This window comes from Gadus macrocephalus, chromosome 14 (genome assembly GCF_031168955.1).
Source record: "Gadus macrocephalus chromosome 14, ASM3116895v1".
Classification (NCBI taxonomy): Eukaryota; Metazoa; Chordata; class Actinopteri; order Gadiformes; family Gadidae; genus Gadus; species Gadus macrocephalus.
The window spans coordinates 12,988,602-13,002,484 of record NC_082395.1 but is presented as its reverse complement, the minus strand read 5'-3'; the positions used below and the strand labels follow the sequence as shown (position 1 = coordinate 13,002,484).

Below are 13,883 nucleotides of genomic sequence, written 5' to 3'. Positions count from 1 at the left end.
TTGTTTTATCGCGCGATTAACGCAATTTTTTTTTTTCTTTGGCTCAAAACAAAGAAGCAGTAGCCTGACTGTTTTGTTCAAGGCAGTATGTTTGTATGTTCATCGTTTAATTGCACTATAGGCTTTTTTTTTGTATCGTCCTGTTTTGATGCCAATGTTGTCATCAATAAAAAACATTTGCACAAGGCAAGCCGATGCTCTTCTCCATGTTGATACGAGCATTAAAAAGAAAAATCTATTGGACAAAGAAATCAAGGGATATTTAGCATAGAATTTTTTTTGCGATTAATCGTGAGTTAACTATGACATTAAATATTTTAATCACTTGACAGCACTAGTTTTCCTTTCCCCTCTGGGCTAAGCCCCGGATGTTTATGAAACCTAGAAACGCCCCTGCAAAGGACCGACCCCCGGAGTAGATTAAAAGCTTAGGTTGCAGTGTTTTGATGCGAGTCTTCACAAAGAACAAACTGTTATATTTGTGAGAAACTATTTAACCAGAGAAGAGCAGAACCGTTGATGTAAAAATAGTGTTCGAGAAGATTTAAATGAATGCTTTGTCAAATTGTGCTGAAGTCGACACCGAGGTCAAGCATCCCCAGCAGGGAGCTTGCATTGCTGTCTATGGTTTGCTACTCCTTAACCCAGGCTGAAAAGGTACAAATAAGTTGTTCATACTCAGCGAATTGATGAAAGTGAAATATAATAATTTATTCTGAAATATATGACAAGATTGCAATTTGATTAATATCTCAAATATAACATTCATTAATAATTTGTCAATATTCTTTGTAGGCATAAACTACACAGACCAACAGACTGAATGAGATGGATAGACACAGATATAAGATAGATATTAAGTCAGATAGACAAAGAGGGAGAGTCAGAAAAGGTCAAAACGAAGAGACAGGCTAAACAAGAAGTAAAAACAGAAAACCATGAACAATCACACTCCATATGCTTCCCTGCTAGAAGCCCATCCAGTCCGTGTTTAATGAGAAATGTTATCTGCCTTACTTCCTTTCGTAAAAACACTAAGTCTCCATTGTCTATGGAGTCTGTTCTAATGTGTATAGGGACACCACTGTCAAAAAGACTGTGTAAGGGCTCTCAACACAACAGATGCTGTGTCATAGAAAATCTAATGGCTCGATGTGCAAAATCTTCAAAGTGTCAGAAATGTGAATAAGGAGAAAGACTTAGCATTCAGAAACGGTTAGTTCCCACAGTAGGCTAGGCCACAGTGCTGCCATTTAGCCCCCTCCAAACACTTGGAAATCTAAATTAAATTCTAACCACATTAACTTCCTGGGAAGCAGATGTTCTTGTGATTGTGTCACATTACTGGGCAACACATTGTAACCACAATAACAGAGCATAGTTTTGCCTAGTTTTATGGCAGCAGCATGGCCTTCTCGTTTTATTTTAAAGTGTTACTGCCATTGCAGAACTACTTGGGCCTCAACACGTAGTGTCTGATTAGAAGAATCAGGAGCTGGGGGTCCAAGTCCAATCTGTTTTAATGCGAGTCTCAGATATCAGAATTTAGATTTTTTATTTTTTTTTATAGCAGTTTTGCTGGGAATCTTGGTGAATATGGCATTTAATTTTTCTTTGCTTCATAACTGTTTCAACCAATGATGTTGTTAGAGGCGGGGATTTGTTAGTGCGTAACAGTGACAAGAACTCGGTCAGCAGTTGTAAACTGTAAAATAATGTCTGCAAAGCTTGCAAATCCACACCATGTACACTGGCCACTGTAGAAATACAGTCATGAAATTCCCTTCTGAATTGCATAATGGAGATTTCTTCTATACCACAACACATCATAGCTAACTATTATCATATCTAGTCTTCTGGTTCCCTGCCAATGACGTCATTTATATTTCTTAATAACTTATTTATTAATCACATTTTCTAAATTATGTTTTGCCTTTAGTGAACACTTACCTGGTTTAAAACAAGTATGATTATTTACGTGAAACAACATAGTTTCACTCATTTAAATTATGTTAATTTAAGCTTAAATGTCACATGCAGGGTTGCAATTGTTATTATCTCCTTTTAGATTGTTAGATCGATTTATACTTTGTGGTGAATTCTTACTTTCTGCGACTCTTGTAAACATGCAATGTTTACCCTTAGGCTAAATTGTGAAGTGGTGTACTATAAACACCACTCCCACAAACCAAATGTCAAGCTTAAAATACAAAATACACTTTTCTCGCTCCGTCTTCGCTTGACTTATCTGGCTGACCTTCCGCTAGTTCAACTAGTGTTCTTCAAGTAGGTCACAGCAGAGCCACCGGGGCATCCTACACAACTGAAAATAACAAGGAAAACACTTGACAATATCTCCAATGGGTTCTTCTAGGAAGACCGCTGCCCTCAACAGACCCAGAGGTCAGGCCACCGAGTTCTCAAACCTCTCCGTCGCTGCCAAGAGTGCTGGGAGGCAGAACACTTAACATTTTCACATCAGGCCTTCCTAATGCCTGGGGACTTTGAGATCTAGTTCAAGGTCAGGGTTAAAGGTTAAATTTGACATCAGGGGAGGGGGTTCTTGTCGCTATGACTGGAGTAAAAACAGAATATCTACTGTTTTCTACTAAAGAAGATACAATTTTCCCTTCCGTTTCAACTAAAGAACAGAATATATCTATCTACTGTGTTCTAACAAAGAAGATAAAATAATCCCTCTAGTTTGAACCAAAGTGGCGTGAGTTCTGCCAGACTTCAGGACAACACAGAAACACTATGACCCACTCCATGTGACATCATATCTCAAGGAACATTCATACCCGCACCATTAGGTAAACAGAACTAGTTTAACTTTGTATATAAGCTTTATGGAGAGCAACCCACAGATCACAGGCTTTTTCTCCATGAGATAATGTTCAGCCTTATGTCAAAGATATCTCTCATATCAGCCTGAAAAGGGCTTTGCTTGTGTATTGACACTGGTCTATTGATATTAAAAATAAGCATGAGTTTCATTATGTATACACGTGACAGTAGTCATGTTTTAGGGATATCATTCGTCGCTCTCTGGTTCCTGTTTTAAGTTTAAGCAAAGGTCGGGGTGACAAGCGTGTCTCTTCCTTCTGTTCAGCAGTGACACTTCCTTAAAAATTCTTACGACACACAACCTTCTCTTTACTGACCTTGCATTACTATGAGATAAATATGTTGCGATACAAAAACTGGGATTGTGCCTTATTAACATTCATAGGACCAAACTACAACCAGTAGCATTCAGAAAATATTATTCATCTACAAAATAAGCCAAGAAATTATTTGAGATAGGCCTACATTTAAAGCGATACAGGAATGTCTAAAATCACTTTGTAGCATTGACAGGATATAAGAGGAAGGAAGAGTGACAGATGTCTCAACAGATAGAGGATTGAGACCGTTATAGTATCACTGTTTGGTGGAATCATGACACAAAGCTGCACTATGGAACACTACAAGTATCACTTTTGTTCAATAGGTGACTACAGAGTATCCAAAGACATTTGACAATCTGGTATTTGATAGAAAATAGAGCTTATTTACTCGATAGCTCTCTGCAACAGTTTGCTTGTGTTTCTATTTCAATAACGTACATGTGATACTAACCAACTTCTATTATGTGCAATTTATGTCTTAGTAGTGTAACATTTCAACAAGTTTGTAGCTTAAAACTACCTGGACATACTGAAGTAAATGCAGATCAAGTGACTTCAAAATTGTTCATAAAATCACAGCCTATAACCAAAACATTACACATAAAGCGCATATAAAAATGCTGTCCATCCCGTACCTTTGCTTACTAGAATCTTAATATTCACTCCCAAAACCATTCGGACGCACAATAAACAGCCAGCTAAGCTATGCTGCGACACAGTTGCACAGCCAGAGTGGACAACTCAGTTGAAGTTCTCAGAGCACAGTTAAGAGTTTGTCTACAACCTAATAAATTGGTGCTGCCCAATACTGCACATAGCGAATTTATTTATAAAAATCTTCTCCAATGACCATTCGACAAAGTCCAACGATCTAATGAAATTAACATAAGGTGTATTTTAACTACAAGTTTTTCTTTCAGCGGTCATTATGAACTGTTCGATGATCCATTGTTTTGGTTAGAAGGACGCCCACTTAAAACTAAACCAGTGGGTCAATACTGCCATCTAGTGGTGTGATAAAATAACGGATATATTTGTGGGATATATCTTTTATTTCCAAACATTTCAGTCACATTTACCTGGTTAAACATTACATTATTTTATGACTGCTGGACCCATATCACCAAATGATCTGCAAAGTGCACTTAGCAAGATGAAAGTGAAGATAGAAAGTGCTTGAAGTTATGTAATTGACATGGCCCTCACCATAGCATTAGTAAAATTACTTGCTGATGGGGGAAACAAAACGATAGTGGACAGATACAACCAAAAACCGGAGATTTAAAAACACTCATTACCCCATTTTATTTCATACAGTACACTTAATTAGCAACTTTTGGCCGAGTGAAAGATTAACGAATATTTCAAAATGTAAAATCATACAACACACGCAGGGCGCTAGTGGGTGGGGTTCACGTGAAATTTCATCCAACATTTTGTCGCGTCACTTCCCCGACAAAATGGCCCCTTTTTTCTCAATCTGACTTCTCTGGTCACATGACCTGGTCAGTTGCTGGAAACTGTAAGAATTTATGATAGGATTTGTTAGCGTTCCACAGGGCTGAAACTATTCCAGAGTGGCAAACAATACTCACTTGAGCTGGATGTAGCAACACTCGCAGAAAGACTTGTGGTCTCTGCTCTGAACTTCTGATCCCTCTCCTCCGAGATGCTCGGCACAGCACAATCACTAAGGGGACACGCACACGTACACAAAGTGAACTTTCATGAAAAATGCTTCAAATTGTGTTTCATTACTTGAAGATAGTTAGTAAAGCTTTATATATTTAACACTTGTGCTGAACAATGTGCTTTACAAGAAAATAAAGTGAAAGAAAGAAAACCCAATGAAAAGGAATTTAAAACAAACAGACAAATAATCAAAATGGGAATAAAGATACAAATTTGTTAAATAACCAGCCTGTATAACATGCAAATAATGCAAAAACAAACACCTAAATATCAGTTAAAACGTACAAAGAACATTTGTATTAACTAAATCAACAGATTCTGTCATCTAATTGAGGGCGACTTTCCATAAAAACTTAGCCAGCGGGATAAAAGCACGATCGCCTTTTGACTTTAAGCTGGAGCAGGGGTTAGATAGAATGCATGATTGAGATATATACAGTGTAGGGCTCTAAAATAGAATTTTTGTAATCCATCCTAAATCGCACTGGAAGCCAATAGAGGGAGGCAAGATGGGGGTAATATGGACCCTGCCACTGAACACACTCGCACGCAAAATTACCCAGCAGCTTTTCCAGGGATACATGAGGCGTCAGGGAATGAGTGCTGGGACAAGGCGACGGGGCAGCTGGGGAGCTGGTCAGGTGGAGTCGGGCAGGTGGTGTACCGGGGGTAGACACTCCGCCCAGAGGAGCCAGAGAGAGACCTGGGGCCCGACAGCTCACAGGGGGGCTCCGAGGGAGGGGCAGTGTGGAGGCTGTCCAGAGACTCGTATCTGGAAGGGAGGACAGGTAGAAGCGTTCTGACTGCCTCTCTCAATAACGGGTTACTTCATCTAATAGTTCAGATATTTGACTCCTGGTCCAACGGTTCTGTGATTAATCACCGATGTCCGCAGCCTACCGGTGTGCATCCCCCCCGACCAACTAGCAGGTTCAACCCTAAGAGGGACTAGAGCCCTACATCTAGAGAGACTACAACACTAACTCCTGGTGGAACCACAACCCCACCTCCCGATGGGACCCCAACACTTTCCCTGACAGACCACAACCCCACCTCCCGATGGGACCCCAACACTATCCCTGACAGACCACAACCCCACCTCCCGATGGGACCCCAACACTATCCCTGACAGACCACAACCCCACCTCCCGATGGGACCAAAACCCCACCTCCTTGATGGGACTACAACCCCACCTCCCGATGGGACCAGAACCCCACCTCCCGATGGGACCACAACCCCACCTCCCGATGGGACCACAACCCCACCTCCCGATGGGACCACAACCCCACCTCCCGATGGGACCACAACCCCACCTCCCGATGGGACCACAACCCCACCTCCCGATGGGACCAGATAACTACCCCTGACGGAGCAGAACCCCACCTCCTGAGGGTTCCACCAGTGTAGAGGGGCTCTTTGAGGGAGCTGGCCCTGCGCTGGCGGATCCAGCTGTTGTCGGTCAGCAGCTGAGTCCTCTTCTTCATCTCTTCAAGGATCTGCTGTCTGTTCTGCTCCTCCTTTGACGCAGTCGCCACCTTCCCCTTCTTCTGCTCCCCGGGGCCTGTCAATCACACGGCCAGGGGGAGGGGTTATGTCCTCGACTCAACAGCGTGATGAGAGATCGCAGTGATGAGGCGAGACCACTGACCTTTGGTCTGCCTGTGGTCAGAAGCCAGCGTCGGGGTGGACTTTGACATCCCGCTTTAAAAAAAGCAAAACGCAACATTTACCATTAAGTAAATTACTTAATGGTATTACAGAACCATTTTTAACCTGTTCCCAGATTGATCAACGAGCTGAGAGTAGGCAACAAGATTTTGTAAGCATCGAGCAGATTTTCAGTGTATGCTGTTCTGCTGCTGGGAAATGTGCTTTCAAGTTGAAAATGCAGTTCGGACATCTGGCTCATCAATGATGCCACTCATTGCAACCGAGCTAATGGAGACGTACCGGTACGCTGAATAGAGCTGGGTAAATCCACCAGAACCCGTCGGCCTGAAGCTCAACAGCAGAACCAAGCAGGAGAACCAGAGGAGAACCACGGGAAGCAAAACAGATCCAGAGGAACCGAGGAGAAGCAGATCAGAACAAGAGCAGCCCAAAGAAGCAGCAACACACGCACAGAAGTTATTTTTCCCACCCGGAAAGTATAGAAACAACACAGAAGTAAAAGGATAATAAACTGCCAAGGTTGAACTAACAATACTGTACATGTGATCAGACTGACGAGTCGACGTAAAATTAATTAAACAGGTCAGAAGCCAGTTTAGGTTTTCGTGCAATAGAAAAAATTAATGAGAAATCAGGCAAATAAACATGCAGCAGCAAACATCGCTCACTAAAGGAATTAATATTTGATCATGGCACCCATGGCACTCCTGAAATCGTTGGGTCAGGTCTGAGCGCCACGTGCTCCGTGTTCACACAGAGCGAGAGTGATGCAGAAAGAATAAAAAATAACTATTTACAAGTCAGGCTCAGCCCGCTTATCCTTCTCCGCTTCTAGACTGCGAGGCTTCGACCCGGCCTCTGTACCAAGGGGCCTAAAGCCAGCCAGGTCTGTAGGGGTCGGGGGTCCGACAGGAGCAGGGTCCGAGTACTGGACACCGGCAGATCCCGTCCCCTTGTTCTGGTGTCTGACTGAACCATCAGCCTCCCAGTGAGGAGCTTGTCTTTGGACGACAGGTCTGGTTAGGCTGGTGGGTATGACGACACCAGGATCGTCCAGCCAGACCGGCCTCTCCTGTGAAACACACGTTAACATAATGATGAATGTGGGTGAACTGAGCACCGCCATCTCTGTTAAAGTGTTGGGGTTAACATTGGCACAGGTATTATGTTAGTAGTATGCAGACGTCTGTCCCCCTCGGCTCCTCCCCCGTCCCCTCCCGAGCGCTCTGCCATTCGGCCTGCATCCGCTTCTGGTCCCGCTGGTAGCGCTCCTGAGGCAAAACACACACCCCCCCCCCCCCCCGTCAACAGGACTCCAAACACACAGCCTCGTCAAGACAAACGCACCATTGGAACAATACACACAATTGAAACACAACCTTGTCAACAACAAAACATTCAAAATAGAACGCCCCCGAAAACAAGACACACAAAAGAAACGCACCCGTGTCAACAAGACGGCACTGAAATAATTACCAACATCAATAGACGTGACTTCTGTTAATGACTACATTAAAAGAAAACGAATGCTAGTCATATTAAAACGATGAAACTGAGTGGTATCAGTGCACCTGCAGTGCCCCCCTCTGACCTGTAGGTGGCGCTCCTGCTCCTCCTGCCAGCGCTCCTGACGTTTGCGTTCTTCTTCGTGGTCCCAGGACCAGTTTGAGGAAGACGGTTTCAGAGACGGAACTTGAAGCTGGACACGCATAAAGTATGGACACAGCACCCCACACCAATGACCACACACACACACACACACACACACACACACACAGATGTCTTGATCATGAGATTGATTTGGCAGTTTTACAAAGACAAATCAGTCTTTGAACAATCATAACATACAATAATTTTACCAACGTCAACAAATCTAAAGGGAATCTGTCAGCAAACAAATGAGCACAGACAGAGCGAGCAGCAATAGAATTTATAGGAAAACCTTTAACATTATTACTGATTATATATGGCATGTGGAATAACAAAAGGGTTGTTAAGCCTCAAATTTAGGTATTAGGTTACTGGTATTGCCAGTTGACTTGAAAATACATTTCAAAGATGTAGTCCCAGTTTAATTAAAATGCACACTAGATGTGCCAGGTGTTAGAGCCATATGGTTTCCCAGCAAGGTATATAATTCCTCCCGCTAGGAGTAGCTCATTCAAAACAATAGGAAAATTACAAATGACTCTGCCCTAAACAAAAATATAACTGAAATGTGAATAAATCTGAGGCATCTCACGTTTCAAAGTGTTCCCAATTAAGTAAAATCGCTGTTTAGCAGTGTATCCAACTAACACTACAACAGTGAAAAGTAGGTCAAGAACTGGGTTGTCAATGGAGCTCTAGTGTGGGTGTAGGCGTTATTCAGACCATATCAGTGAGAGACAGACAAATATGTGTTGCATGCTGCTCTAAAACAAAATATGATTGGACCCATTTTAAAACAATTGCCAAAATATGGGACACCCCATCGAACACAGATGGCGTTGTTCTCTTGGATGGATAATCTTTTTAAAGTTAGGAACACTGGCTACGGATTTCTCTGGGTTTGACCAAAGTATTTGGATAATGCAAGTAGAGAAACCACGCAAACACACACACACACACACACACACACCAGCTATTGTTAGATGTATTAAAGCGGCTCAAGAACATAATTCAAATATCCAATCAATGGTACTGTACAATCATGGCAATTTACTTCATGTTTAAACCTCCATTAGTGGTTAATTGGAAATGGTTAAGAAAGTCACACCATTTGTAAAGGCTTTCTCTGAAAACCTTTTTACAACAAATACCATTCATTGAAATTCTAAAACAAAAAACGCCTTGAGTTTGTTACTTACGTCAGATATGGCTGATTCAGTACCTCCTTAAAAAGTGGGAACAAACGGATTAGTGTTACGACAATGATGATTAGCACAAAATGGACACCAATATTTCACATCTTCACAGCAAACAAAGACCATGCAGCAAAGCAATGCACAGAAGTGTGGAGTGAAAGAAGCTTTTATCATCGTTGTAAAATTACACAAGATCACAGCAAACATCCCATGCAGAGGGCTTTGTTAGGCTGCGTAGAACAGTGGCTGAGCTGTGCTGGCATTAAATTATTCAACACCACAACAGCACACAAACGAAAATATACAAAAACTAAAAAACGTTACCACAGAGATAAACCCAGGAGCTGTAGCCAGCAGATCCTGGCGGAGGGGAGGCAATGTATTAAGCAGGTGATCCTACAGTATGGTTCTGCCATCGTGACCCATTCCCAGCCCAAAATGTGAAACTGCACTCCCTTCCCCAACTCTAGGAACGTAGGGAGGCGTCATGTAATTAACATGATGCCTGCCTACGTTATTTAAATGAAATCACACTTATTTTGGTTCTCTTATTACTTCCTCCCCAACTAGCATATTTATTATGGCTGTAATTGACACCCAATATAACTCATCCTTTTTTCTTCCAGCAAGCAGAAAAATATTGCTTACAACAGACTTTGCAATTCAACTTCAAAACTGTAGATTTGCCGATTTTTTCCCCAAGCAAGAAATGTGGTGTTTAGTAAAAGCCTTCGAAGCTGCAGAGAGCTTAAGCCAACAAGCTGCAAAGAGCCCTTCGCAGTCTTTTTACCTTTCACATCAAAAAACTCCGCTCTCCGCCTCTTATTTCTCAGTACAATTCGTTCAAGTTCTACACAAACAGGAGGGGGTTGAGTTTAGGGGAGAGCTCAGCAACATGATGTAATTTAGATAACCAGCTCAATGGGAAACTGATCTAGGATCCCATTGACAACCCATCTACCGGTAGTTACCTTTGCTACTGGCGGTCTTTCGTGTCCCCTCAAATTCTCCGTTCCTGGTTTGGATGCCCAACCCCTGAGGTGAGAAGGAGAACATTGTCATTATTATTATATATACTATTGGTTATATAATTGGTTTTTAAACATATAAACCAATACTATATACTATTTGGTTTATGTTTACTCATTTTATTTCCAATATTATAATCCCATCCTGAATAGAGCCCCTGTGATGGTTACAATTGAGGCTCAATAAAGTTGGTAAAGTTAGTGGAGTGAATCTGAAAGAGACGTTGCCCAGCTGCGCTCTCACCTGGGCAGGTAGGTCAGGGCCAGTGGGCAGGGTCATGATGTCTTTGTGGACGTGGTTTTCAGGACAGCCTATGAACATGGGAAGATCAGCACAGATTTAGGGTCTTCTTAGTCCCAGCTACACTGGCGCTGCTACAGTCTTTTGGCAACATACAGCCGTCACAAACAATTGGCCGACCCACTGGTACCTGCCCAACCCTGGGTAAAAATGGTTTAATAAAGGAACTAAATGCTTCAAGGGGAACCATCAAGCTAGACTATACTGCTTATAAACGCTGTTAAAAAAGAATATGTGCTACACGTGCATGAAGCATTACACTTTTCTTCTAGAAAACAGGCCAGGCCAGGGTTCCAACTGATGAGGCACGGCCGCGACCCCCTTTATGCCATCCTGAGGATCAATCGATAGATTTCCATCTTGTTAACCAATTCTTTGGTTTTATTGGGGGGGCACAGCTGCCCTCAGCATCCTGACAAAACTGTATAAGAGGTCCATGCTTTCGCCAACGCTTCAGACTTCAGTTTGCGGACCTCTTGGAGGGACGCATATAGGCTCCCATCTGGGAGCCTATATGACCCTTATTGTTAAAAATTCGGATTACTATTTATTCCTGCCTAGTTTATAGAGAAATGATTTACGTGGTCCGAAATTCCTACCTCATAGCCTTCTCAGCCAACCCTTCTCAGCTAACCGACACATTTACAGAAATGTTTCGATGCGTTAGGGCTAGGGCTGAATGATTAAGAAAAATAAAGTGTTTGTCTTGATGTTACACAATGTAACCATACAGAAGGTCGGAATCAGAAAAACTGGGACACGTGGTTCACATGTACACGCACAACTCTACGGTGGAGCAGTAGAAAAAGAAAGCAACTTCCCACACTACACTTTGGTTTGTTGAGGTTGACAATGACAACTTTGAATTATGTGGTAGAGTGGTAGAGCCACAGATTTGTTTTTATTTCTGCACTTCAGTTTACGTGATTTGTTGCAGTTACTGACTTGAGATCAGCAAGTTTCGTATTTATCTTTCTTTTACAATTCAATAGATGAATAAATATGTAATGGTATAAATTAATTTCATCTTAACACTTTGGACTGGCCTACAGGAAAGAGCAGTTTATATGTTGACTGTATCCAATGTTGTGTTGGCCATACTTTAGAATGTGAAGGAGTAAAACATTTGCATAATAAATCCCAATATTGGTCCCCAAAACATATACCGCAATTCGATTATTTTCCTAAATCGTTCAGCCCTAGTTCTGTTCTTGTCAAGTAAGGAGAACCTCAGCAGGACAAACGAACCAGCAACCGTCACCTCGTCAACCCCAAAATTCACCAGATCAGCTCATTGATGTGACTTCAAATATGCTAATCCTACAGGATCGCAATGGTGCGGGCCAGGTTGTGCAAGTCCCACCCCAAAAAAGCTCAATAACGTAAAAGATTCATTGGACAAAAGCGTCTGCTAAATGCCTTAACAGAAGGCTTGAGACCCTTATTTCAAGCATTAACCGCCTCCGATACATTAACCATACTTTCAGTTTGAAACAATTCAGTGTGCAAATTTGAATTCTGTGCATTTCAGTTCGAGTCACGCCTATATTTTTGGGATTTAGGGATACAGAATGCCATTTAGTATAAATCAGGGGTCAGCAACCTTTTCAACATGCAGTTCCAGTTTGACATTTTCTCGTTAATGAGTGTGCCTTAAGCAACAATATATAAAAAATTAAGCTGAATTATGACACAGCGACCAAAAGTCCACAATTTAAAACACAATTTTCAGAAACTCATTCAAAAACATATTTGCAATGTGAGAAATGTAAAAAACGACAATATATGAGAATGTTGGAACCATCCACATCCATATCTTTAAGACATGTACAGCTTTGCAATACCATGACGGCGATACATACAGGCCACTTGCAACAATATTTTTAATATTTTCTTCTCCAGGGTATCTGCAGATTTCAGCAAGTCAAATTTAAGACTTTCTAAGACCTTTTTAATACCACCTTGAATGAAATTTAAGACCTAAAACACGCAATGGTGGGGGGGGATCCTGCTGTATTATAACCCAAGCATAGCATGTGTGTCACTCAATCACCTACCCATTGTCGCAGACTAGGTAGCAAGCACGCAGATAATCATTTATATATGCAGCTAGCAAGAAAGAAGCCTCTCTATATGTCCTTCCTGAAAAGGCCAACGAGAAAAATAATGCCCCGACAAATTTAAGACCTTGAGTTACAGTATTTAAGACCAGCACATAACATTTAGACTTTTCAAGGCCTTAAATTTAGAAACATGAATTTAAGACTCAAGACTTTTTAAGGATGGGCGGAAACCCTGTTCTCTATTACTCACAACATAGGTTTTAAAACTATTAATTGATCCCATTTCAGAACACTGCTTTCTGTAACTAATTTAAACATATTTGCACTGGGGGGAAATGACTAAAACAGAATAAAGGGCAAAAAAAATCGGTAGTAATATAAAGAAAATAAAAAATAAGTTTTATTTTTTTCAAGTGTGCCAATGATTATGCTGCCCCGTGCCAGTGGTGGCACGCGTGCCTAGGGTTGCCGACCCCTGGTATAAATGATTCACCTAAAGGAGAACTTGATAATTAATGCAATTTCAGTTCCACAATAGTGCTGTTTTGCTTTAAAAAACAAACAAATTGAGTTATACAACAAATTAAATCGAGCAATCAAAAAATAAAACATAACTTTACTACTTTTTTAATTGTGTATTTATAAACGCGAAGTTCCGGGCTCCTAGCTTGGAAGCGCAGATTTGCTGCGTCGTAGTGGAGCATACAGCGTTTTGATTTTTGAAAGGTGGAAACTAGAAAGGTAGAAGATTAGTTCCTACTAAATGTTGAGTGAATCGGCGATCCGCAACATTTGGAATCGATTATCTGACCCATACATGTTACATACTGATCTGTTGGGGCTACGCTGATGGATGAATCATAAACATAATAGATATCCGTTCACATGAGCCTTGTGTGACCCGTCCATGGCCTTACCCTGGTTGCTATAGCGACTGACGTCCATGGTGAGGCTACCGGACTGCAGGGCTGACGTCATAGTGCTCTCCCATTGGCTGGAGCTCAGCTGCTCCACCTTGGCTCCGCCTAATGTGGTGATGACATCACCCACGCACAGCTGGCAAAGCTCAGCAGGGCTGCCTAAAGTATTAAGACCAGAGAATATGACATGA

At 41.8% G+C, this 13,883-nt stretch overlaps 1 protein-coding gene across 10 annotated transcripts in view; it reads right to left on the bottom strand.

Annotated features, from left to right (window-relative positions):
• Nucleotides 1-13,883, bottom strand: part of LOC132471535 (LIM domain only protein 7-like) — a 46,223-nt gene continuing 32,340 nt past the window's right edge. For 4 of the 10 annotated variants that reach the window (XM_060070630.1, XM_060070635.1, XM_060070640.1 and 1 more), the window contains 14 exons: nucleotides 13,690-13,851; nucleotides 10,653-10,720; nucleotides 10,352-10,415; nucleotides 10,171-10,230; nucleotides 9,384-9,409; nucleotides 8,126-8,233; nucleotides 7,719-7,805; nucleotides 7,332-7,606; nucleotides 6,814-6,864; nucleotides 6,512-6,564; nucleotides 6,247-6,424; nucleotides 5,422-5,634; nucleotides 4,766-4,860; nucleotides 1-4,690 (listed from right to left, as the gene is read on the bottom strand). In XM_060070630.1, the coding sequence (XP_059926613.1) occupies nucleotides 4,677-4,690; nucleotides 4,766-4,860; nucleotides 5,422-5,634; nucleotides 6,247-6,424; nucleotides 6,512-6,564; nucleotides 6,814-6,864; nucleotides 7,332-7,606; nucleotides 7,719-7,805; nucleotides 8,126-8,233; nucleotides 9,384-9,409; nucleotides 10,171-10,230; nucleotides 10,352-10,415; nucleotides 10,653-10,720; nucleotides 13,690-13,851 (1,454 nt within the window). In that variant the 3' untranslated portion in view covers nucleotides 1-4,676. Of the gene's footprint in view, nucleotides 4,691-4,765; nucleotides 4,861-5,421; nucleotides 5,635-6,246; nucleotides 6,425-6,511; nucleotides 6,565-6,813; nucleotides 6,865-7,331; nucleotides 7,607-7,718; nucleotides 7,806-8,125; nucleotides 8,234-9,383; nucleotides 9,410-9,704; nucleotides 9,741-10,170; nucleotides 10,231-10,351; nucleotides 10,416-10,652; nucleotides 10,721-13,689; nucleotides 13,852-13,883 lie in introns of all 10 variants that reach the window. The other 6 variants (XM_060070636.1, XM_060070637.1, XM_060070631.1 and 3 more) reach the window with 5 other exon arrangements.